Genomic DNA, 25,554 nt, shown 5'->3' with positions numbered 1-25,554 from the left:
GGTAAATCTTTAACAATGGAAGTATTGAGAGTGATTTGTCTGAGTGTAACTCTCGTGTGCGGTATTGCGATGGTTAACAGCTTACCCGAGGAACGTCCGAACGTCCGTAGTCAGTCAGCGAGGGTTGACCGCTTACCCGAGGAACGTCCGAACGTCCGTAGTCAGTCAGTGAGGAATGCGGCCTTCTTGAAGTCCCAGCCAAAAGTTCTGACGTCAGCGGTGATGAAAAGCAGAGAGAAAACTGTCGGTCAAGACGAGGCATTTTTCAAGGCAGGTCTGTGTCATGGTTTTATCGATTCAGTGTCAAATCTTTATTTTTACCTTCAGCACTAATATATACTCTTCAAAAAAAGTAGTGGAACTCTAATAAGAATTTACAATTGCCAAAATTGTCAGATATATTAGCTGTGGGGAATGGTTATATGATAATAGTGAATTAATTGGGCAAATATTACAACCGGTAGTTCAGTATTACAGTAGGTTTTATGACCACCAAAGATCTTGAAGGACGACTGGGGTCAGAAGTGAAATTTGAAAGTTGACGTTTTTTTTAAATCAGTAAATCGCAAATTCAAACAATAAAAATGACTAAAAACAATAACAACTGTATGATCAACAGAACGAAAAAGATTCACAGAAATAATGTTCCACATCGACCTTCCTGGGAATTGTCAAAATCGAGAATGACACCCCACGGACGTGTACGGGGCAACTGCGTGATGCACGTGCAAACTATAGAATGTGTTTCGGTGTGTTGATAAACAGACCCGAACGTTCTTTATTAGGATGCCTGTGATCAAAACATATGTTCGGTCTAATAGTTGATATTAACATTACTATTTCAGGTTCCCCTACTTTTTTTGAAGAGTATATTATGTTTGAGTATTTAATATTTAATATATTTCAGTATTCAATTTGTATATGCAATTTAATGTTCGTTTTATCTATTTTAGTATCAAATTGAATAGGTTTGAGAATTTAATATTATTATATTTCAGTATTCTGTTTTCACATGCAGGTTGATGCACGTTTTATCTATTTTAGTATCAAATTGAATAGGTTTGAGAATTTAATATTAATATATTTCAGTATTCTGTTTTCACATGCAGGTTGATGCACGTTTTATCTATTTTAGTATCAAATTGAATAGGTTTGAGAATTTAATATTAATATATTTCAGTATTCTGTTTTCACATGCAGGTTGATGCACGTTTTATCTATTTTAGTATCAAATTGAATAGGTTTGAGAATTTAATATTATTATATTTCAGTATTCTGTTTTCACATGCAGGTTGATGCACGTTTTATCTATTTTAGTATCAAATTGAATAGGTTTGAGAATTTAATATTATTATATTTCAGTATTCTGTTTTCACATGCAGGTTGATGCACGTTTTATCTATTTTAGTATCAATTGAATATAGGTTTGAGAATTTAATATTATTATATTTCAGTATTCTGTTTTCACATGCAGGTTGATGCACGTTTTATCTATTTTAGTATCAAATTGAATAGGTTTGAGAATTTAATATTATTATATTTCAGTATTCTGTTTTCACATGCAGGTTGATGCACGTTTTATCTATTTTAGTATCAAATTGAATAGGTTTGAGAATTTAATATTATTATATTTCAGTATTCTGTTTTCACATGCAGGTTGATGCACGTTTTATCTATTTTAGTATCAAATTGAATAGGTTTGAGAATTTAATATTATTATATTTCAGTATTCTGTTTTCACATGCAGGTTGATGCACGTTTTATCTATTTTAGTATCAAATTGAATAGGTTTGAGAATTTAATATTATTATATTTCAGTATTCTGTTTTCACATGCAGGTTGATGCACGTTTTATCTATTTTAGTATCAAATTGAATAGGTTTGAGAATTTAATATTATTATATTTCAGTATTTCGTATTCTGTTTTCACATGCAGGTTGATGCACGTTTTATCTATTTTAGTATCAAATTGAATAGGTTTGAGAATTTAATATTATTATATTTCAGTATTCTGTTTTCACATGCAGGTTGATGCACGTTTTATCTATTTTAGTATCAAATTGAATAGGTTTGAGAATTTAATATTATTATATTTCAGTATTCTGTTTTCACATGCAGGTTGATGCACGTTTTATCTATTTTAGTATCAAATTGAATAGGTTTGAGAATTTAATATTATTATATTTCAGTATTCTGTTTTCACATGCAGGTTGATGCACGTTTTATCTATTTTAGTATCAAATTGAATAGGTTTGAGAATTTAATATTATTATATTTCAGTATTCTGTTTTCACATGCAGGTTGATGCACGTTTTATCTATTTTAGTATCAAATTGAATAGGTTTGAGAATTTAATATTATTATATTTCAGTATTCTGTTTTCACATGCAGGTTGATGCACGTTTTATCTATTTTAGTATCAAATTGAATAGGTTTGAGAATTTAATATTATTATATTTCAGTATTCTGTTTTCACATGCAGGTTGATGCACGTTTTATCTATTTTGTATTTACTTTTTCAAACTCATTATTCAGTATAAACACACACACACACACGCACGCACGCACGCACACACACACTGTATTTGATTTGTTTTGTCCGTGATGCACCATTCTTCCATATTCGCGTGATAGAAGCGATCCATATTGTTCGAGATTTAAATAATAGGCCTAACCTTAAAGTTGTATCGTGTATGTTCTGAATTTTGTTAAAATATATTCTCGGAATACTCTTATCTCTGTTGTATATGTATCGTGATACAAGGTACCGATATCGCGATATATCGCAGTGCAAGAAGTAAAAGTAAAGTAAAGTTTGTTTTATTTAACGACGCCACTAGAGCACATTGATTTTTTTTATCTTTATCATCGGCTATTGGACGTCAAACATATGGTCATTCTGACACTGTTTTTATTTAAAAGATTTTTATTTTTTATTTTTATTTTTAAATTTTGTATTGTCCCCAGAATATAAAATGGCAGTGTCAGGGTTGGGGTGCCCTGAGCTCACTGTCTCACAATATTTTTTAAATTTCATATGGTATACACAGTTTTATATACATACATATAAATGGCAAAATATATACACACGAATAGATATAATCCACACACTTTATGTATATTGTTGTTGTTGATATCTTGTTTGGGTTTTTTTTTTTTTTTAATATTATTATTATTATTATCTGGGGCCAAGAAGGAAAAAAAAGATAAAGGAGAAGATGTTATGTACTGAATTAGTATTGATACAAGAAAGTATTATGAAAAGGTGTGTGAAGGAGTATAAAGTGCGAAGAAGGTATTTTAGAAATAAATATATCTCAATATTTGATAGATTTAATCAACTTTTATGATGTTTGAAATAAATTATACCACTGCTCCCATTCTGTCTTGAAATCTTCATAATTACCATTTTTATATAAGATAAATTTTTCAGTTTCCAACTTTTCTTTAATTATAGTTTTTAAGGCAGAGAAGTTTAATTTTTGCTTTTGTATTTTGATGGAATAAATATAATATTTTATGTTAATAATTAACCAATTTATTGCATATGTATTTGGTTTTTTAAGCAGACCCAAAATGGCAATTTGTTTATCTATAATTATGCACTCTTCTATAGTATTGAATATCCAGTTTGTAATATCTTTCCAAAATTCTTTAAAAAACAGCAATCATAAAATAGATGTTCAATTGTCTCTGGCATACGATTACAAAATGTACATTTATTTGAATTAATATAATGTATTGTATATAGAAATGTGTTAGTAGCGAGAAATCTGTGTAGAATTTTATATTGAAACCAACGTAAAGTTGTATCTCTAAGGCATTTAGATGGTATATTGTAAAATATATTCCATTCTGCTGATGAATAACAAAAACCTTTATTTTTATATTTTAATTGAGACTTTGGAATGGCTTTTGTGTAGCATAACAATTTATATATTTCTCTACATCCCGTTTTGTCTTTAAGAAGTTGTTTTAGCTTGTGGGGGTAGACTGGTTTTTCGTTTGTAATTGACTCGTTTATTTCATCATTATGTTTTCCATATATTCTTATGAAACATTTCACTGCATTAATTAAAGAAGCATACTCTAGAAAGTTTGTTTTTATATTAAATTTTGCAATAAAATCGCATAAATTTAGAAAACATCCATCAGTATTAACTAAATCGCTAATGAAACAAACTCCCCTTTTTGCATATTTTTTTTATAAACAATAGGCTTCTTCTTTTTTTTTATTTTACTGTTAAACCAAATGTTTATACCAGCTATATCGTTTTCATTTTCTATTGGTTGTTTACATTGGATGTTTCGCCAGCTATCTAGAACATCTTCCCAAAAAGGGTTAGTCATATTTTAAACTTTTAAATTAATAAAATGATCACCATATATAATTAGTTCTTTGATCGATATACCTATAACTGACGAGAAGAGATATGTCAGTTTTGAGTTGTTTAAAAGTAACCTTCTTATCCACGTTGACTTTAATGTTGTTATAAACGTAGATAATTTAATAATTTTTAAACCCCCGTTTTTATGGTCCTGAATTATAACATCTCTTTTAACTTTGTCAGGTTTATTTTGCCAAATGAATTTTAAAAATCGCTTATTTAACTTTCCAATTAACTGTTCTGACGGGGATGGTAGCGAAATTAACAAATTTATTATTTTTGGTAATATTAGTGATTTTAAAAGAAATTCAGTGTAGTAAGTGTATTGTACTGGGAATTTGGGGATCCATCCAAGATAAAGGTAGTGTCGTCGGCATATTGAGAAATCAGGAATTCTTTTCCATCAATATTTATACCCTTAATGTCTTTATTATTACGTATTAAAATTGCACGTATTTCCGCACATATTACAAATATGTAAGGAGATAATGGGTCACCTTGCCTACAACCTCTATGTAATTTAAAACCTTCTAATAAGTGTCCATTTGACACTGTTTTTTAGTGGAAACCCGCTGTCGCCACATATGCTACTCTTTTACGACAGGCAGCAAGGGATCTTTTATTTGTGCTTCCCAAAGGCAGGATAGCACAAACCATGGCCTTTGTTGAACCAGTTGTGGATCACTGGTCGGTGCAAGTGGTTTACACCTACCCACTGAGCCTTGCGGAGCACTCACTCAGGGTTTGGAGTCGGTATCTGGATTAAAAATCCCATGCCTCGACTGGGATCCGAACCCAGTACCTTCAGCGCAAGACAGTGCTGTAAATGTATCACGATACAAGATACCGATATCGCAATATATCACAGTGCAAGACGTCTCGTAATATATCGTACTATATGTTGTAAATGTATCGTGATACAAGGTACCGATATCGCGATATATCGCAGTGCAAAACGTCTCGTAATATATGCTGTAAATGTATCGTGATACAAGATACCGATATCGCGATATATCGCAGTGCAAAACGTCTCGTAATATATCGTAATATATGCTTTAAATTTATCGTGATACAAGGTACCGATATCGCGATATATCGCAGTGCAAAACGTCTCGTAATATATCGTAAAATATGCTGTAAATGTATCGTGATACAAGGTACCGATATCGCGATATATCGCAGTGCAAAACGTCTCGTAATATATGCTGTAAATGTATCGTGATACAAGGTACCGATATCGCGATATATCGCAGTGCAAAACGTCTCGTAATATATCGTAAAATATGCTGTAAATGTATCGTGATACAAGGTACCAATATCGCGATATATCGCAGTGCAAAACGTCTCGTAATATATCGTAATATATGCTGTAAATGTATCGTGATACAAGGTACCGATATCGTATATCGCAGTGCAAGATGCCTCGTAATATATCGTAATATATGCTGTAAATGTATCGTGATACAAGATACCGATATCACGATATATCGCAGTGCAAGATGTTTCGTAATACCCATCCATACTGAAGATTATTAACGAATGGTGTGTTACAGTAAAATTGTAGTTTTTAAAATATCTTGGCATTGCGGGTGTATACGATACTGGTGTGATATTGATGAAACTGTTTCTTTTCGTTCACAACAGGAGTGGACAAAATAGCCAACTTCTCGAGTCTCGGGACGAAAGCGATATTATCTGGGACGAAAGCCAAATCTGTCCAATTGGGACAATCGACCAGGGCCAAGATAGCACTGATCAACGAGATAGCACAAGTGTAAGTTACGTATGTCATTGTAAAATCCAATAAGGAATGAATGAATGTTTAACGACACCCCAGCACGAAAAATACATCGGCTATTGGGTGTCAAACTATGGTAAATTGAAAACTAAGGTGATGAGCAACATCAATATAAAAATTTAAGATTCAAATAAAAACACATTATAAAGAACTGTGCAAACAATATAAATATTACAGATATATCAAATTAAAGTTTAAAGTAAAAGTTAGTATCACGTAAAAATTGTAAAACTAATTCAGGATGGAATCAAAATGATTCCATCACATTTGTTTGTCCAAATATATCTTTTCTAGTTCCTTTGAGATGAGAACACTCCACCAAAATGTGTCGCACCGTCAGAAGACACTGACAGTGCTCATACTGAGGTGGAGGATCCTTCTTCAAAATAAATGAATGGGTCAAGTAAGTATGACCGATCCAAGCACGACACAATGATATTTCATCCTTCCTGCACTGTCTATAGGAGGACTGCCACTCTCCCAAGACTGACTTGATAGCATGAAGCTTGTTGGCAACCACACCGTCCTAGTCACGTTGCCAAGTCGAAAAAATAAATTTGTTAATACTATATTTAAAATCAGTATAAGGTACACCAACCCTGGCATGAAGCAAATCCAAAGCAGACTTGGCAGCTAAATCTGCCTTTTCATTACCCCTGATGCCAACATGGCTGGGTACCCAACAAAATACAATGTCTTTATTGGCACTAGATAAAAAGACACACTTTCGTATCACCATCCCAATTAAGGGATGGTCCAGCTTCATATTGCGCAAAGCTTGGAGACCTGAAAGTGAGTCAGTAAAAATAATAAATTTCGATGCATTAGAATCCTTTATTTCTTCTAAGGCTTTAATGACTGCCCAAACTTCAGCACTAAAGATCGATGCTAAGCCAGGCAGTCGCATGGAAATAATAGTGTCTGATGGAATAACTGTAGAACAAGCCACATAATTGCCATCCCGTGATCCGTCTGTATACACAGGAATGTAATCACAGTACTTGTCTTGAATTTCCATGAAAAATTGCTTATAAACAACAGCATATGTACGATCTTTCTTCAGATGCGCCATATCAAACACAATTTTAGGTGGTGTAATACACCAAGGTGGTAAAACAAAATATGAAGGAGTTTCCAAAGTGTCAGTTAGATCAATGTTGGAAAGCGATAAAAAGCGCTTAATGCGAAGACCAAATGTACGAATAACGTTTGGCCTTGCATCAAACAACTTCATATATTTGTTGTCAAACACCGCATTATGTGTAGAATGTGTTGGTAAAGAGTCGATCTTGGTAGCGTACTGCAGAGAAAGCTTTGTACGCCTAGCACCCAAACAAAGTTCGAGTGCATCAACGTACAATCTCTCTACAGGAGATGTTCTAAACGCAAGACAAAGCCTAAGTCCCTGATTGTGTATAGGATCTAGCATCTGCAAGTAAGACTTGCGTGCTGACCCATACACAATGCATCCATAATCAAGTTTAGACCTCACAAGAGATCTATACAGATGGAGCATAACCTTTCGGTCTGCTCCCCAATCCATATTACCAATAACTTTTAAAATATTGAGAGCTTGTAAGCCCTTCTTTTTAACATATTTAAGATGGGGCACAAAAGATAGGTTCCTGTCAAATATAACCCCCAGAAATTTAGTCTCCTCCACAACCGGAATCGGATTTTTGTCCAGAAACAACTGTGGATCCAAGTGGAGACCTCTTTTCTGGCAGATATGAATACAAACCGTTTTTGACTTTGAGAATCTAAAGCCATTGTCAGTTGCCCATTGATGAAGTGTATTCAAACAAAGCTGCAACTTACGTTCAATGATACTCATATTGGACGATCTATAGCAAATCTGAAAACATCGACATATAACGAGCAATCCACACCAGGTGTTAAACACTGGGTGATGCTGTTAATTTTCACAGAAAATAAAGTTACAGACAGGATACTACCTTGGGGTACACCCATCTCCTGTGGATGAATGTCGAACAAAGTCGATCCCACCCAGACTTTAAAAGATCTATCTCTTAAAACTTGAGATATAAAAACAGGAAGTCGACCTCTTAGGCCCATGCCATGGAGGTCTTTTAAAATCCCATACTTCCACGTGGTATTGTAAGCTTTCTCCAAATAAAAAAACACTGAAACTAAGTGCTGATTATGGGTGAAAGCTTACCTACAAAACGTTTCAAATCTAACAGATGATCAACCGTGCTACGTCTAGATCTGAACCCACATTGCACGTTAGTAAGCACTTTGTGGGATTCAAGATACCAGACAAATCTACGATTGATCATTCGTTCCATGGTTTTACAAATGCAACTTGTCAAAGCGATAGGGCAATAGCTAGTAGGATTGGTTGGATCCTTACCAGGCTTGGGAATAGGAATGATAATAGCTTTCCTCCAATCAGAAGGAAAGTCTCCAGAAATCCAGATGTTATTAAAAAATATTCAAAAGAATCATCAAAGATGATTCAGGTAAATGTTTTAATAACTGATAATGAATTTCATCTGGTCCTACTGAAGTAGCATGGGCTCTACGTAGAGCATCCTGCAATTCCTCCATAGCGAAACGCCTGTTGTATACTTCAGCATTTTCTGATGAAAAATTAATGGACAGATGTAAAAGCATCTGTACTGAAAGCAGAAGATGAACTGTGAGAAAAGTTGTCTGCCAATGCATTGGCAATGTCACGATGAGACGTGACATCTGTGTCATTGACAGACAAATGATGAACTGTATTACTGGATTATTTGCCTTTGATTTTACGGATCCTATTCCTGACATATTTCACTGATGTTTGTGAATTCAACTTGGAGACAAAATTTCTCCAAGATGATTTCTTACTCTCTCGGATTTCTCTGCGAGCCTTGGCCCTAGCAATACGAAATGCATCCAGGTTATCCCCAGTAGGTTCACGTTTGAACCTCTCAAGTAACCTGTTTCGCTCTTGAATGCATCCTTGCACATATCATTAAACCATGGTTTATTGAAATGCTTTGGTACTGCCGAAGTCTTGGGAATAGTTTCATCTGCAATGTCCTTCAAGATGGAAGTTAACAAAGACATGGGATCATCAGCATCAGTAATGGCAAATTGTTGCAGTCTAGTGCTGCACATATGGTGAAACTGACCCCAATCTGACTTCGCCAACTTCCACCTTTGAACACTTTCAAGCGATGGAGGTCCATCATTCTCCAAAATAATGGGAAAGTGGTCACTACCGCAAGGGTCTGGACCAAGTTTCCAGGAGAAATCAAGAAAAAGTGATGGACTACAAAGGGTTAAGTCTATAGAAGTAAAATAACCATTTGAAGAATGAAAATATGTATGACTTTTATCATTAAATAAAAGCAAGTCATTTTTGAGAATTAAGTATTCCAATTGTTTACCTCTAATATTTACATCCTCTCATCCCCACAAAGTGGGGTGACCATTAAAATCTCCCATAATAATAAAGGGAGTAGGGAGTTGGTTAATGAGATCTTGAATATCTCTAGAATTAAAATTAAAATGGTTTCGAGGAGATAAATAAACTGAACACAGAAGTATAGTTTTATGAGACCTTTACAGCCACAGCTTGTAAATTTGTAGTTAAAGCTACTATACTCTGAGGAATGAAACTTATGATAGAGGTTAAATCCTCTCATGGTAATATGATCAGTGTCCTTCAAGAAAGTTTCCTAAAGACACACTGCAAGAGGAATATGTTTTATAATTAAAATACTTAATTCATCAAAAGTGGGCCTAAGCCCACGGCAGTTCCACTGAATGACTGAATTAGTAATTGGGAGGAAGTATGGGGGTTAATTTAGACTTTCCCTTAGATTTTGATAATACTTTTTGTGAGTGCAAATAATCTTGTGATGATGAATCATCCATCCCATCAAGCATATCAACAACCAAATGATCATATTGATTGCTGACTGAGATGGAATGCAACTCACTCTTCTTTATTCGTCCAGATTTAGAATTTTTTGTCTGTTTGCCTTTTCCTGACTGAGAGAGACTGGGTCCTGGCTGACCAGTACTCAACCTACTTGATGGGTTCACAGAACCGAAGGACAAATCAGACAGTTTTGAGGTAGAAGCCAATACTTGTTGTTGTATAACTGCTTCCTTCATTTTTTTGACAGCTTTAGACACTTGTCTTTAATTTTTTCAACATTGGACAACTTGTACTTATTGTCACCAGATGGCCAAGTAAGATCAGTATTGACAGCAACACTAATCATGGAAACCTTGACTACTGCAGCATACGATTTATCTGCAGTAGCTGGAGATGTTGATGTTTCCACCACTTTCCTAGCTTCCTGAAATGACAAGTGCCTGTCAACTGTGACCTGCTGAACCTTCTTTTCAAACTTCCACTTTGCACACTCTCGCGAATATGCAAAGTGATTCCGATTACAGTTGATACATTTAATGTCGTTGTTACAGTTCTTGCTGTCATGGTCAAACTGACCACAACGAGCACATGTAGTTTTATTGCGGCATGTATTCTGACCATGCCCAAATTTCTGACATTTAAAGCAACGTAAAGGGTTTTGGATGTAAGGCTCAACAGGTACACTGATATACTCAGCCTTAATCGAGCTTGGAAGTTTTGGTGTATTGAAAGTTAAAATCAAGGTATTTGTCGAAATCAACTCATTGTTCCGACGGACCTTAATTCTTTTAACAAATGTCACGCCTTGTGCTGACAAATTTCCAAAAAGTTCGTCTTCACCAACTCCTGCCAAATCTCGACATCTGATGACACCTTTAGATGAATTTAACGTACTGTGAGCTGTAACTGTAATGGGTACATTGCAGAGGAATGTTGACTTCAGGAGACACTTTGAATGACTCTCTTTGGAACATTCTACTAACAATGAACCATTCCTCAATTTGTTTTACATTTTTTGGCACACCAGCCAAACCAACCAGACCTTTCTGAATAGCAAACGGTGAAAGTTTGCCCACGGCTCCATCTGTTTAAGAAGTAACAACCAAGAACCTTGGCCAGGATTCAGAAGACCCTACTCTGGACTTCTTAATTGTAACATTGGTCATGGATTCTTCATCAGATGACGAAGAATCCGCAACTTCTGTGTGGACCCTTTTCAGGGTCCCATCAAAAGGTATATCTTTATTTGGATCCATATATGAATCTATAATTCCATCAACCATGCACCCACCCACTACCGAGTCCAACGAGGGGACTTGGTGCTGTGGATAACCAGCAGGCAGCCATGCCAGGGATACATGGTTGATATACTTGGGCAATAAAGAAACAATAAATCACCCAATTGACCATAGCCACCGCCCCAAGAGCAACAAATACAAAAAGTACATCAAACAATGTTTGTTCTTTACTATATAAACAAATTAAACGGTTGTATGCTCTCGAGCTTGGCGTGACCAGCCGATTAATCAGGTCGGGCCTCCCTGAGCACCCGTCTGGCTGAACTCCAGGCCAAAGTAGTGTGTTGCCAGAAAACATATCCGCAGATATGTTCCCAACTCAACCACCAGGATCCCATCATCCAGCATTACGGGATGCACCTCACGGCCAACAAGATGTCCCAAAAGGGGAGCTGTGCTGCATTGGCCATTCTCAAAGAGAATGTTACATCCCTGCACCACGATGAGGTTATAGCACGCGCAGGGGATTCAATAATGATGGCCGACAGGTATACACGTGACTTTACACTGAATTATTTTTACAATTTTGCCAAGACATTTTGACGAAACTCCTGATTAATCCGAGTGGAAACACGTTGGCAACACATCATAATTTTCATATTCTTGAGATAATTATGCTAATATATGTGGGATCGGTTAATTTGCAGGGTTTTAATTACTATTGTACCATTGACAAAATGAGGGTGACTGGCGCTTCGAGAACATTTTTGAAAACAAGTCTGAGCCAAACTCTCTATCGGATCATACTACGTCAGTTAGGGGCAAGATACAAATCAGTTACCTCATAAATGTACTCTTGGTATGAATGGTTATTTGCACGGCATCGTCCCATTTGGTTGACAGGCGTACACTACAAGAGCTTTCCCTATGACTTGACCTGACTAAGATGCCCTCTGTATAAAACTGCCTGCCCGTTAACTAGGTGATCTCTTGTTGCAGACTGGATGGCACGAGAGACGAGCTCGCCGACACTGTCGACATCCTCCTACAAGACGGTGGGGGTCCGGCCAGCAGCTTCGTGGACCTGGTGAGAACTGACGGCGTCTGTAAGCGGCGGACGACTCCACGCTGCGACAGCAACTCGAGGTACCGCACGGCGGACGGCAGCTGCAATAACCTCGGCAGGCCCGACTGGGGGCAGGCGTTTATTCCCATGAGGCGCTTCCTCAAACCAGCTTATCAGGACGGTGAGCATCGATGTTAAGGCCCGCAAGGCTACTTATAAGTTAAAGTTTGTTTTGAATAACGACACCACTAGAGCACATTGATTTATTAATCATCGGCTATTGGATGTTAAACATTTGGAAATTCTCATTCTAATGTCGTATCCTAACCGCACGCGTACGACGCGACATATTTATCTGTCGCGTCGCACGCGTGTGGTCAGGATGCGGCAATTGAAATCAATGATTTCTAAAATAATCGCTCGCATCGCTCGCGTCGTTCGCGCCCAGGATTCAGCTTTAGGATACAGCTTTAAACTCTATGCTAACCGGCCGCGAGCAATGCGAGCGATTATTTTAGAAATCATTGATTTCCATTGCCGCATCCTAACTGCACACGCGCTACGCGACAGATTTATATGTCGCGTCGCACGCTTGCGGTTAGGATACGACACTTGAAATAAATGATTTCTAAAATAATCGCTAGTGGCCGGTTAGAATACAGTTATAGAGAGGAAACCTAATACATTTCTTTCATTAGTAACAAGAGACCTTTGATATAATCCATCCCACATACTACGACCTTTGATATACGAATCGTGGTGCACTGGCTGCAACAAGAAATAGCCCAATAGGCCTATAGACGGCGATCGAGTCTAGGCCGACCCCGCATCGGGCAAGCGCTTTACCAATGGGCTACGTGCCGCCCGTAAGGCTGCTTGGTGAAGGTGGGGGCTAAGGTCAGCTGCCTCCATCCAAAGAGTAGATCAAGTACTCGGAGCCATACAGTGTGCACAAAGGTCTTTCGGTTCATACTTGCATGAATCAAAACATAACTGACGTAATTTCTTAACTACACATTAATGGGACCGTAATAAATTTCTGTACTGAAATAGGCTTACCAAAAATGAAATTTATTTGTTTATTTTATTACTTTCATGAAATAATTAAATAATTAATTAATTCATTCATTCATTCATTCGTTCATTCATTCGTGTTATCATTAGTTTAGTTGATTTGTTATTATTTTAGGTATGTTTACGCCCAGGACTCTCTCTGTGGTGACGTCAGCAAACCTTCCGAGCGCGCGCAATGTAAGCCGGACGGTGCACGAGACCAATGAGAAAACGTCAAATTCCGTCACTCACATGGCGATGCAGTGGGGGCAGTTTCTAGACCACGACATCACCAGCACGCCACTTCAACAAAGCGAGTATAGCTGAAAACTTTAGCAAAACCAACCGCGTGGGCGCTGTGGTTATATTCTTTAATTAAAAAATATATATATAACATAACTTAAATTAGCCTAGCCTAGCTTTAACTGAACCTAAATTAACCTTAACTTAAAATGAATTTATAAATGTATTTACTTTAATGTGTAGCGCTTATGTGACAATCGGGACATCTAAAACATCTAACTCTCCACCCCACCCACCCCACCCCCCCCCCCCCCCCCCCCCCCCCCCCCCCCCCCCCCCCCCCCCACATCTCCGCAGTCATACATCTCAGACTTTACCGCCAAATTCCACCTATTGTACAGTGAGGCGATATTTATCTGGCCCACTTTATAGTTTTTAAAACAAGAACATTAATAAACAATAATATTGTGCCAAGAACACCAAAATGTCGGCCGTCAGTGGAGACACAGGTTAGTGTGCAAGTATCGCTTATATGACAACACTCGCCGGAAACGAGAACTGACCCGACGGCTTCCGATTTATGATTTCCGACATTTATCGTACGGTGAAATCATAGAGGTGTGCCTAACTAGGCCTCAGACTCTGCATATTTTCTGAGATACGTCACAATAAAAGATATCTTGGCGCAAGAGAATCTCACTCCTGGTCGTGTATGCTGCCTACCACACCGACCAGGGGGATGTTTCCGCACTGATACGACAGACATCGTGGCAGCTTCCACATCAACACAGTGGAATCCGGTACCGGATCGCGGATCAGCATGCTGACGATGCAACATGACGGTGTATACCAGCAGGCATACGTGGGGAGGGCTCCGCACAGCGTCAGACCCACGACATGCTGCGCAGGGTGTTCGCGCGGCACTACGGGGACGTCCTCAGCAGGTACCAGCGTCACTTCGTCAGCTTCGCCCTTAAGGCTATCCCCAAGTTCGTATAGGTCGGTTCGTTTAGGCTTAAATTTTTAAAATCCCACACCCTTTAACTTTTGGCTGAACCGTTCAAAATTAGCGTTCAATCACCAGAAATGTTCGGACATAACGCAAAATGTTTTTACTTTTCGGCTTAATTCTCCTTCTGAGAAGTTTCAAAATTTCACCACCGCATCTTTCGCCCTTACCTTGGTCACAACAACCGTTCTACCGCGCTCCTTCAGTGCTGAATTCGTAAGCGAGAGTCCCGCCCCCTCTTTTCCTGTCTTAAACGCAAGGGCTTGCTTCGCAAGAACTTGCGCCCACGACAAGCGTGCGCTACAACAGCTTGCTCTGAATGTGCACGTTAAATATTCTCATCTGACCTGACCTAAGAGAATCTTTCGCAAATGATGACACAGAAAATTCCCGCACACGATACGATTTCCTGCAATTTCCATACGTTTTTTCTGTAGACATTTTAGGCGAAAGACAGTGAAAATGTCTTAGCTGTGACAAGATAGTTTTGCTACGATTTGATTACCTACACCAAGATACACCACGACTGACAAATTTTGAACCTTTTCACATTGGCGTCTATATAATCAAAGGTATCATGACACTGTGCGATTCCTTAGGATATCGTATCGTATATTTAGTATCGTGTCGTATCGCAGCAATTTCGCACCATGTGAGGCCGACTTAACTAACACTTTCGACATGTCATCATCTCCCATTGACCTGTGTTTTAGGTGTTTATGGATCAATACCCACGTGTTGTATCGATGACGTCAGTATCAGTTTAAGATCCAGACGTCTCTTCAATCCAGGCTCGAGGTATGTAGTTATGTTTGCCTTTAAAACAAAGTAGCGAGAAACATCACCATATGTAATAACTATTATTTAAGGTGTAGATTATTTTTCAAAAATCAACACCTATGAAACAATACAATTTGAACTTTTTATGAGTTTAGGTCAGGGATTCGAACCTACTGCCGACAGAACTTGTACATTGTAAACAAGTACAACGCATTAGCCTACGAAGCCAAGCATCAGTATCATCAAATGAACATGTAATTTAAAGGCATACTGTCACGGATTTATTTATCTAAAAATGGATAATAAATAAAAATTACATTAATTGTTGGAAACCAAATCTAGCTATCGCATCACCTTAACTCTACCATGATTTAGTGAAATCCATGTCATCCCTCTCGGCAATTTTAGTTTTTGAATTATGGACCATTGTTATAATTCAATTACTTTTACAAAATGTCAGTAATAAATGGAGTATGGTGGTTATGGAGATGGTTGAATAATCAAATTATCAAATAAATTTTGTTCAGGTAATACTTTGTTAGACCATTAAATAGGTCAGTGGTCTGTGACAATATGCCTTTAAGCCTTATAAACCTGATACTAGTGACAGTAATGTATTCTGGCGGAACACAACGAAGATTGTCGGAAACTAAATCGGAAATCAGAGGTTACACATTTAGCATGTGCATCACGCATTAATGCCAACTATCCACTGCTGAGGTTTTCTTGACCGAATCGTTCAGGTTAGGTCTGAAAGGATCCTACCATTTTGGGTTATTAGTTTTGTAAATATGTTTTTGCCATTTTAACCAATATTTTCATTAAGCAAAAGATCAAATAGATGTTAATTTAGCAGTAACGTAGTTTTTAAAAATGAATAATGGATTAAGTTGGAGAATGCACTCGGAAGTGTAGATTCGTGAAAAATAATTCACGAGCCCCGTAGGGGCGAGTTAATTATTTGTTAGGAAACTACACCTCCTCGTACATTCTCCATTACATAATGTTACTTAAAGGAGGACATTTGTTACCACAACGATGCTATTTTATTCCTATTAATTATTTTTTAATTATTCAAATACGAACACTTTGAACTATATAGCTTTAGTAGAAACACAAAGGATGAGGAAATTCGCTACCACAAAGATATTTTACTCCTATGCCTTTAACCCTATTTTGTTGGCTTTTCAAATGATTCAAGCAGGAACCTTTGAAGTATAGGTTTAGTAAAAACACAGTTTATGTAAAGTCCACTCCATCACAAACACCCGAGACATGCTGACGAGCCTGATCGCTCGGCGTCGCTCGCTATGTCTCTATGGATGTTCGCTCTCCAAAACACAAGACTAGTGTGCACTCAGCAGAGGTATGTGTTTCGTGTTTATCTTTAATTTTGTTTCCTTCCACCAGGGACATCTGCTTCCCTATTGAGATTCCTCACGGAGATTCCCATTTCAAGCAGAGATCCTGTCTGAGTTTCGTTCGTTCTGTCCAGGTGGAAAACGTAGACTGCCGGACATGTAAGTATGACGTCACGTGCCTAATCAGGGCCGTCGAACATAAGTGAGAGTAAAGGGAATGTGTGTCTTTGCAGAGGAGGTTAGCGTTAGCCCGGTAACTGAGAAAACTGTAAATCTGAAAGATAAAACCGTAATACGCGGACAAGAAAGGAAATGTTTTACTTAACGATGCACTCAACACACTTTATTTACGGTTATATGGCGTCAGACATATGGTTAAGGACCACACAGATATATAGAGAGTAAACCCGCTGTCGGCACCTCATGGGCCACGCTTTTCGATCAGCAGCAAGGGATATTTTATATGCATTATCCCACAGACAGGATAGTACATACCACGGCCTTTGTTATACCAATTGTGGAGCACTGGCTGGAAAGAGAAATAGCCCAATGGGGCCATCGACGGGGATCGATCCTAAATCGACCGCGCATTAAGTGAGCGCTTTAACCACTGGGCTACGTCCCGCCCCTAATATGCCGACAAGGCAGTATCTGTAGAATGCAGAGTCAAATGGGCATTTGGCTGATTAGTGGTTGAATCTCTATCTAGTGCCTCGTCTATAGGAACACAGCCACATTTCGCTAATTAGTGGTTGAATCTCTATCTAGTGCCTCGTCTATAGGAACACAGCCACTCCTAAGGAAATGTTTTACTGGAAATTGCATCCTTCTTGCACCGCCAATATAGGACTGCCACCCCAGACTAGTTTACGAAATCAAAACTAGCACAGGACATAGCTTATTGGCTTCCGTCATGAATACTTCCACTAAAGCTGCCAAGTCCGTCACTTCATCTAAAACGATGGAAAAATAAATGTGCAAAAGTTTCACCAAAGAGATGAAAAGTTCGCACAAGTTCAAAATATGGAGTAGCATAAACCATCATTTTGGTCAGTGATGCATCGTATAAACATTTAGTAGATATAGCCTCCAAATGTCTGCATAAAACGTTTGGAATGCCCCAGGAGTCGCTGGACATCATAGCCATAACCAATAGCCGATGATTAATACATTAACAAATTGATGTGCTCTAGTGGTATCGTTAAACAAAACAAACTTTTAACTGTTCATTTGTTGTTTTCAGTTCCCGTGGAGCAGTTGAATCAGATCACGGCGTTCATAGATGGTTCTCAGATCTACGGGTCCAGTTTGAGGGATCAAAGGCCACTGAGAACACTGAAAGGAGGTACGGCTCTCCAGTGATACGTCTGATAAGGTTTCGGGCCTCTCGGCCCACTGATCAAACACAGCGTGTTCTCACTTCATATGATAGCCGCACAGCGGTGACGACCTGATGAAATGCACGCGATCTGGTCTCCTATTTATAAAACTCAGACTAAGGACTTTAGAAAAGTCTTCTGTTTGATTCCACCGCCCCTTTTCCTTTTTCTCCACTGAATTACAACTTAGTTTTTCCCGACATGGCAGCTCACTCCTATCTTCTAAGTTATTTTGGTATCCACATCCTAATCCTTGTCTCCAAGCGCGACAGGTGCCTGCCTCTTGTGACCACACACCTGGCATTTCACATCATATTTCAGCTGTGGGCTTAGTTGGCCACTTAGGCCGAGTGGACAGGACACTGGACTGTCAAATACCAGGCGAATCGGCGCAATATGTTCAAAACTAGCCAATTATGTGATTAAATATTATTTGGCCGAGCGCGAGACTTTCCAGACGTGTATAGGCATTTCGTCTTGGCGTTCACAGATCCACAGAATGGTTTTTATGACTAGCATTAATATAATTGTTGAATCACGTTTTAAACTATTACAGTTGTATTTAAGTAAACGTTTGTGCAGTCATATAGGGTGAACCAAATATGTATTGTAGCATACGCTTTAAACGTTTAAGCTCGTTCTATCATTATCACTGACGATCAAGAATAGCATTGCTGCGCGACAGTTTATAGCATATACTTGTAACACGCAATAGTTTATAACATATACCTGTAACACGCAATAATTTATAGCATATACTTGTAACACGCAATGCACGCAATGACGTAATGTTTCAGGACTTTTGAAGACCTCGCCAAACAACCTGCTTCCTAAAGATGACAGACCCAGCTGTGTGCTGAGGAAGACAGGCGACTACTGCTTCAAAGCAGGTAACAGAGACATTCTCTATTATAGTCAGTGAATGCAAACAATTACAACGACGATTAATATAGATATTAGATATACTTCATATGTAGAGAATGTATAAGAGTTATGAATCAAAATATGTATATATTTGCACAAATCCCATTTACTTAAAAAAACAAAAACAAAAATCCACCTTTAAGGTTACTAAACGAATATTGCTTGCTAGAATCTATACACAAATCGTTGACGTAAGTAATAGAATGTGCTCTTGGAACACTTTTGAACTTCTGATGGCAATAAGCAATGCAATAAATGAAAATACATGCGCATGTATTCACGCACATAGCTATTTTTCGCTGTCTGTATCAGGCGATGCGCGAGTGAACGAGCAGATGGCTCTGGCCAGCATGCACACGATCTGGATGCGGCAACACAACCGCGTGTCCCGCGAGCTGGCTCTATTCAACCCGGACCTCGACGACGAGACTCTGTTCCAAGAGAGTCGCAAACTGGTGGGCGCCCTGCTGCAGCACATCACGTACTCGGAGTTCCTGCCCATCGTGCTGGGGCCGGCCGCCATGAAGAGCCACCAGCTCCTGCTGGCCAAGGACTTCTCTCACGACTACAAATCCAACACCGACCCCAGTATCAGAAACGCCTTCGCGACGGCGGCCTACCGCTTCGGCCACTCCATGATTCAGACGAGGATGTCGCAGTATGACAGGAACTACATATACCTGAACGCCTACCTGCTTAAGGAGAGTTTCAGCAACCCCTCGCAGATTCTGAAGAACAACGGCGACGGCGTCAACACCTACATCCGCGGCCTCCTCGTGGACAACATCCGAATGGTAGACCGGTTTATGACGCAACAAGTGACGAATCATCTCTTCGAAGATCCGTCAGGAAACAGCCTTGACCTTGCCGCCTTGAACATCCAGCGAGGACGAGACCATGGGTTGCCTGGTTACAACCAGTTCCGGAAGTGGTGTCATCTGAGTGCAGCTACGTCAATTGACAGCCTGACTGATCACCCCACTGATGCTAAGAAGAAACTGAAATTAGTCTACAGGTATTGAATGCTATGTCTTGTTTTGACGTCTACTAAAAATAATACTGTTGGGGATCGAATATTTTACGTAGCTTACACCCATATTTTTAAAACAACACAACAACAGCTGCAACAGCTCGAAAACAAATGTGTCGGCCTTTTTTTCTAAGTACACAATACCATATACTAGTATATATAAATATAAATAAATAAATTTTAATTTAAAAGTTATATGTGTATATACTGTTTGTTTGTGATCGTATATGTGCAAGAATACTAATACTTTTCGCATTTTAATTCCTTCAGACATGTTGACGACATTGACCTATTTCGGGAGGCGTGTCTGAGAATCCGGTTAAAGGAGGACTGGTGGGCCCCACCTTCGCCTGTATTCTAGCCAATCAGTTCAAAGCTCTCAAACAAGGAGACAGATTTTGGTTCGAAAGAGATATCGGCGGCCTTGGATTCAGACTAGGTACATTATTCTTTAATTACAGTCAATGTATTGACACTTGGAAGATGACCAAGCTGCGATGTACACAACTGGTCGAATTTACGAAGCCTTTTTTCATAAACGTATATGTTTAAGTATTGTAAATGTATGTAGTTACACGCGTGTAAGTCAAAAATAGGCCTTGTAAATTTGACCTAATATTTTTAACAAGTATTTCACATAATAAATAATGTTATGATATATTGCGTCAGTAATAGGCCAATATTGATATGATGTATTTGGAAAACCCCCCACAAACAAACAACGTTTCCTCCTTGGTATTGTCCTGGCACAATAAGATTTTACCTATAATAAATTGGAACAGATACATGTGTTGTGGTACAATGATGCAGGTTGGTCAACTATGGTAATTTGCATACTTTTAAGAGTTCCGCTATTTATTATTTATTAACACAAAATGGCTAACGTCTTAAGATTTTGAGGGTAAATATATAAATATGATTACTATAAGTTAAATGTATTCACATATATTCTTAGCAATACAAGCAGAAGGCATGGTCGAAAAGTAGAATGCAAGATGGCTGCCATTGCCAGTGTAAATAACGAAACAAACCACAGTGAGATATTCATCCTCGTATATGAGGTGTATGCACAAAATGTAAATTAAAGAAACACATTCTACTGAGCAAATAGTCTGACGGTGATTTCTGGATTTGGCTGAATGATCCACAGGTCATAAGCGATCAAATACTGAATGCATCCATCTACTGTGGACGGATACACAATTCCAATTTTATCTATAAACTTGAAACTACAATACTGCAATTTCTGAAGGCATAATAATACAAGCAACGCTATATTTTATTCATGGCTGTACTCTAAACCTGCATTTTATAACCTTGCATTGGTTTGTTTTTACTATACAGATCAGATTCGACAAATAAAGAAGGTTCAACTCTCAAGAGTAATTTGTGACAACACCGACACCAAGTCCATCCAACGTCTGGCATTCCAGAATGTCGCACAGTAAGTATACAGCGGGAGATGATCGTGACTGTAGCTGGTTTCATCCCTTACTGATTCAGTCAGTTATCTATAATCTAGAACACTTGGTTGGGACGGGAACAATACCTCATCGGTTCTATGACCCATCTTACCTACAACCGAACTACATCTCACACGTTGGCTGTCAGTAAGTACATGGTGCGAGGGAGCGCTCTACAACCGAACTACATCTCACACGTAGGCCGTCAGTACATGGTGCAAGAGAGCGCTCTACCACCGTACTACATCTCACACATAGGCTGGAAATACATGGTGCGAGGGATCGCTCTACCACAGAAATACATCTCACACGTAGGCTGTCAGTACATGGTGCAAGGGAGCGCTCTACCACCGTACTACATCTCACACATAGGCTGGAAATACATGGTGCGAGGAAACGCTCTACCACCGAACTACACCTCATGTTGGCTGTCAGTACATGGTACAAGGGAGCGCTCTACAAACGTACTACATGTCACACGTTGGCTGTCAGTACATGGTGCGAGGGAGCGCTCTACCACCGAACTATATCTCACACGTTGGCTGTCAGTACATGGTGCGAGGAGTGCTCTACCACCATACTACATCTCACACGTTGGCTGTCAGTACATGGTGCCAGGGAGCGCCCTACCACCGAACTACGTCTCACACGTTGGCTGTCAGTACATGGTGCGAGGACCGCTCTACCACCGAACTACATCTCACACGTTGGCTGTCAGTACATGGTGTGAGGGAGCGATCTACCACCGTACTACATCTCACACGTTGGCTGTCAGTACATGGTACAAGGGCGCGCTCTATCACCGTACTACATCTCACACGTTGGTTGTCAGTGCATGGTGTGAGGGAGCGATATACCACCGTACTACATATCACACGTTGGCTGTCAGTACATGGTGCCAGGGAGCGATCTACCACCGTACTACATCTCACACGTTGGCTGTCAGTACATGGTACAAGGGAGCGCTCTACCACCGAACTACATCTCACACGTTGGCTGTCAGTACATGGTACAAGGGAGCGCTCTACCACCGAACTACGTCTCACGTTGGCTGTCAGTACATGCTCTACCACCGTACTAAATATCACATGTTGGCTGTCAGTACATGGTACGAGCGAGCGCTCTACCACCAAACTACGTCTCACGTTAGCTATCAGTACATGCTCTACCACTATACTAAATCTCACATGTTAGCTGTCCGTACATGGTACGGGGGAGCGCTCTACCACTGAACTACATCTCACACGTTAGCTGTCAGTACATGGTACAAGGGAGCGCACTACCACCGAACTACGTCTCAAGTTGGCTGTCAGTACATTCTCTACCACCGTACTAAATCTCACATGTTGGCTGTCAGTGCATTGTGCGAGGTAACGCTCTACCACCGAACTACATCTCACACATTGGCTGTCAGTACATGGTGCGAGGGAGCGCCCTACCACCGATACAACGTCTCACGTTGGCTGTCAGTACATGGTGCGAGGGAGCGCTCTACTACCAAACTACATCTCACACATTGGCTGTCAATACAAGGTGCGAGGGAGCGCTCTACTACCGTACTACATCTCACACGTCGACGGTCAGTACAAGGTGCGAGGGAGCGCTCTACCACCGAAATACATCTCACTTTGGTTGTCAGTACAGGGTGCGAGGGAACGCTCTACCACTGAACTACATCTCATACGTTGGCTGTCAGTACATGATACGAGGGAGCGCTCTACCACCGAACTACATTTCACATGTTGGCTGTCAGTACAAGGTGCGAGGGAGCGCTCTACCACCGAACTACATCTCACATGTTGGCTGTCAGTACATGGTACGAGGGAGCGCTCTACCACCGTACTATATCTCACAGGTCGGCTGTCAGTACAAGGTGCGAGGGAGCGCTCTACCACCGTACTACATCTCACATGTTGGCTGTCAGTACATGGTACGAGGGAGCGCTCTACCACCGTACTATATCTCACATGTCGGCTGTCAGTACAAGGTGCGAGGGAGCGCTCTACCACCGAAGTACATCTCACTTTGGTTGTCAGTACAGGGTGCGAGGGAACGCTCTACCACCGAACTACATCTCACACGGTGGCTGTCAGTATATGGTGTGAGGAGTGCTCTACCACCATACTACATCTCACACGTTAGCTGTCAGTGCATGGTGCGAGGAAGTGATCTACCACCATACTACATCTCACACGTTGGCTGTCAGTACATGGTGCCAAGGACCGCTCTACCAGCGAACTACATCTGACTCGTTGGCTGTCAGTAGCCTACATGTGAGATCTGGTTCGGTAGTAGAGCGCTCCCTCGCACCATGTACTGACAGCCAACGTGAGATGTAGTACGGTGGTAGAGCGCTCCCCCGCACCAGATCTCACACGTTGGCTGTCAGTACATGGTGCCAGGGACCGCTCTACCAGCGAACTACATCTTACACGTTGGCTGTTAGTAGCCTACATGGTGCGGGGGAGCGCTCTACCACCGTACTACATCTCACGTTGGCTGTCAGTACATGGTGCGAGGGAGCGCTCTACTACCGAACCAGATCTCACACGTTGGCTGTCAGTACATGGTTCGAGGGAGCGCTCTACCACCGAACTACATCTCACACGTTGGCTGTCAGTACATGGTTCGAGGGAGCGCTCTACCACCGAACTACATCTCACATGTCGGCTGTCAGTACAAGGTGCGAGGGAGCGCTCTACCACCGAAGTACATCTCACTTTGGCTGTCAGTACAGGGTGCGAGGGAGCGCTCTACCACCGAAGTACATCTCACTTTGGCTGTCAGTACAGGGTGCGAGGGAGCGCTCTACCACCGTACTATGTCACACGTCGGCAGTCAGTACATGGTGCGAGGGAGCGCTGTACTACCGAACCAGATCTCACACGTTGGCTGTCAGTACATGGTGCGTGAGAGCGCTCTTCCACCGTACTACATCTCACGTTGGCTGTCAGTACATAGTGCAAGGGAGCGCTCTACCACCGAAGTACATCTCACACGTTGGCTGTCAGTATATATATATATGTATACAGGGCTACTAGAATTATTTTTAAATCCACTAGCCATGGGATCATTGATTTAAAGAATTAACTAGCCACAATTTAATATTCACTAGCCTTACTTTACTTTGTTAATACAATTTTTTCAGTAATAGTAATAATCAGATAGGTCACTTAAAGAGGGAGATAGAGCTTTAAAACACTAACATTAGAGGTTGGGGTGAAGGCAGGATATTCATATTTACAAAATAGACTTCCCTGAAATATTGCACAATTTTGTTTTTCACTAGCCGTCGGGCATGGCAATAGTAGTTATTTACTAGCCCAACATTGAATATCACTAGCAATGGGAGTGGCCCAGGCACATGCATCTTGTATATTTTTTACCGGACAGTGATCTATAACGAATAAAAAAAAAAAATCTTTTTTTTGTTTTACTCAGACACAATCCCCGTATGAAATGTAGCGACCCACGTTTAGCGAAGCTGGACCTGAGAAAATGGTTGGTCAAAGACAGATTGGGGCCTTGGACTGGCTGGTCGGCGTGTCGGAGCGGCAGGCAGTACCGAACTCGGCGGTGTCTGTCGGGTCCCTCGTGCAGGGGAGAAACCAGACAGACACGAATGTGTGAGTCATGGGGACCATGGAAGTGGTGGGAGTGTCGGTTCCGAGCACGGCCGAGGTTCAAACGTAGACTCGCACTAAGACCGGATTGTTCCTAGGATGCATGGGTACCAGAAGAGATCTTTCGGAAGCGGATTGCTAACTAGAACTTACTCAAAATGCACGAATAAGTACATCAACAACAAAGTCCGTAGATGGTTAACCGAAGGAGCCAATGATATATTAATTCACCTTCCAACGGAACTAATCAACATATTCAGCTAGTTTCTGTAATCTAAATATTAAAATATTCACACAAGTGTTA

At 40.0% G+C, this 25,554-nt stretch overlaps 1 protein-coding gene across 1 annotated transcript; it reads left to right on the top strand.

Moving 5' to 3' along the window:
* Window positions 1-25,554, top strand: LOC121383883 (chorion peroxidase-like). Its single transcript, XM_041513980.1, is given in 13 exon segments — window positions 1-274; window positions 6,033-6,162; window positions 12,319-12,566; window positions 13,575-13,751; window positions 15,404-15,488; window positions 16,881-16,990; window positions 18,075-18,176; window positions 19,008-19,100; window positions 19,447-20,149; window positions 20,435-20,457; window positions 20,460-20,603; window positions 21,509-21,608; window positions 25,069-25,554. Coding segments are annotated over 13 exon segments (2,454 nt in total). The 5' UTR covers window positions 1-15; the 3' UTR covers window positions 25,349-25,554.

Source organism: Gigantopelta aegis, chromosome 10 (assembly GCF_016097555.1).
Source record: "Gigantopelta aegis isolate Gae_Host chromosome 10, Gae_host_genome, whole genome shotgun sequence".
Taxonomy (NCBI): Eukaryota; Metazoa; Mollusca; class Gastropoda; order Neomphalida; family Peltospiridae; genus Gigantopelta; species Gigantopelta aegis.
Note: the sequence above shows the minus strand (reverse complement) of the source record. Positions and strands in the feature narration are given on the sequence as shown.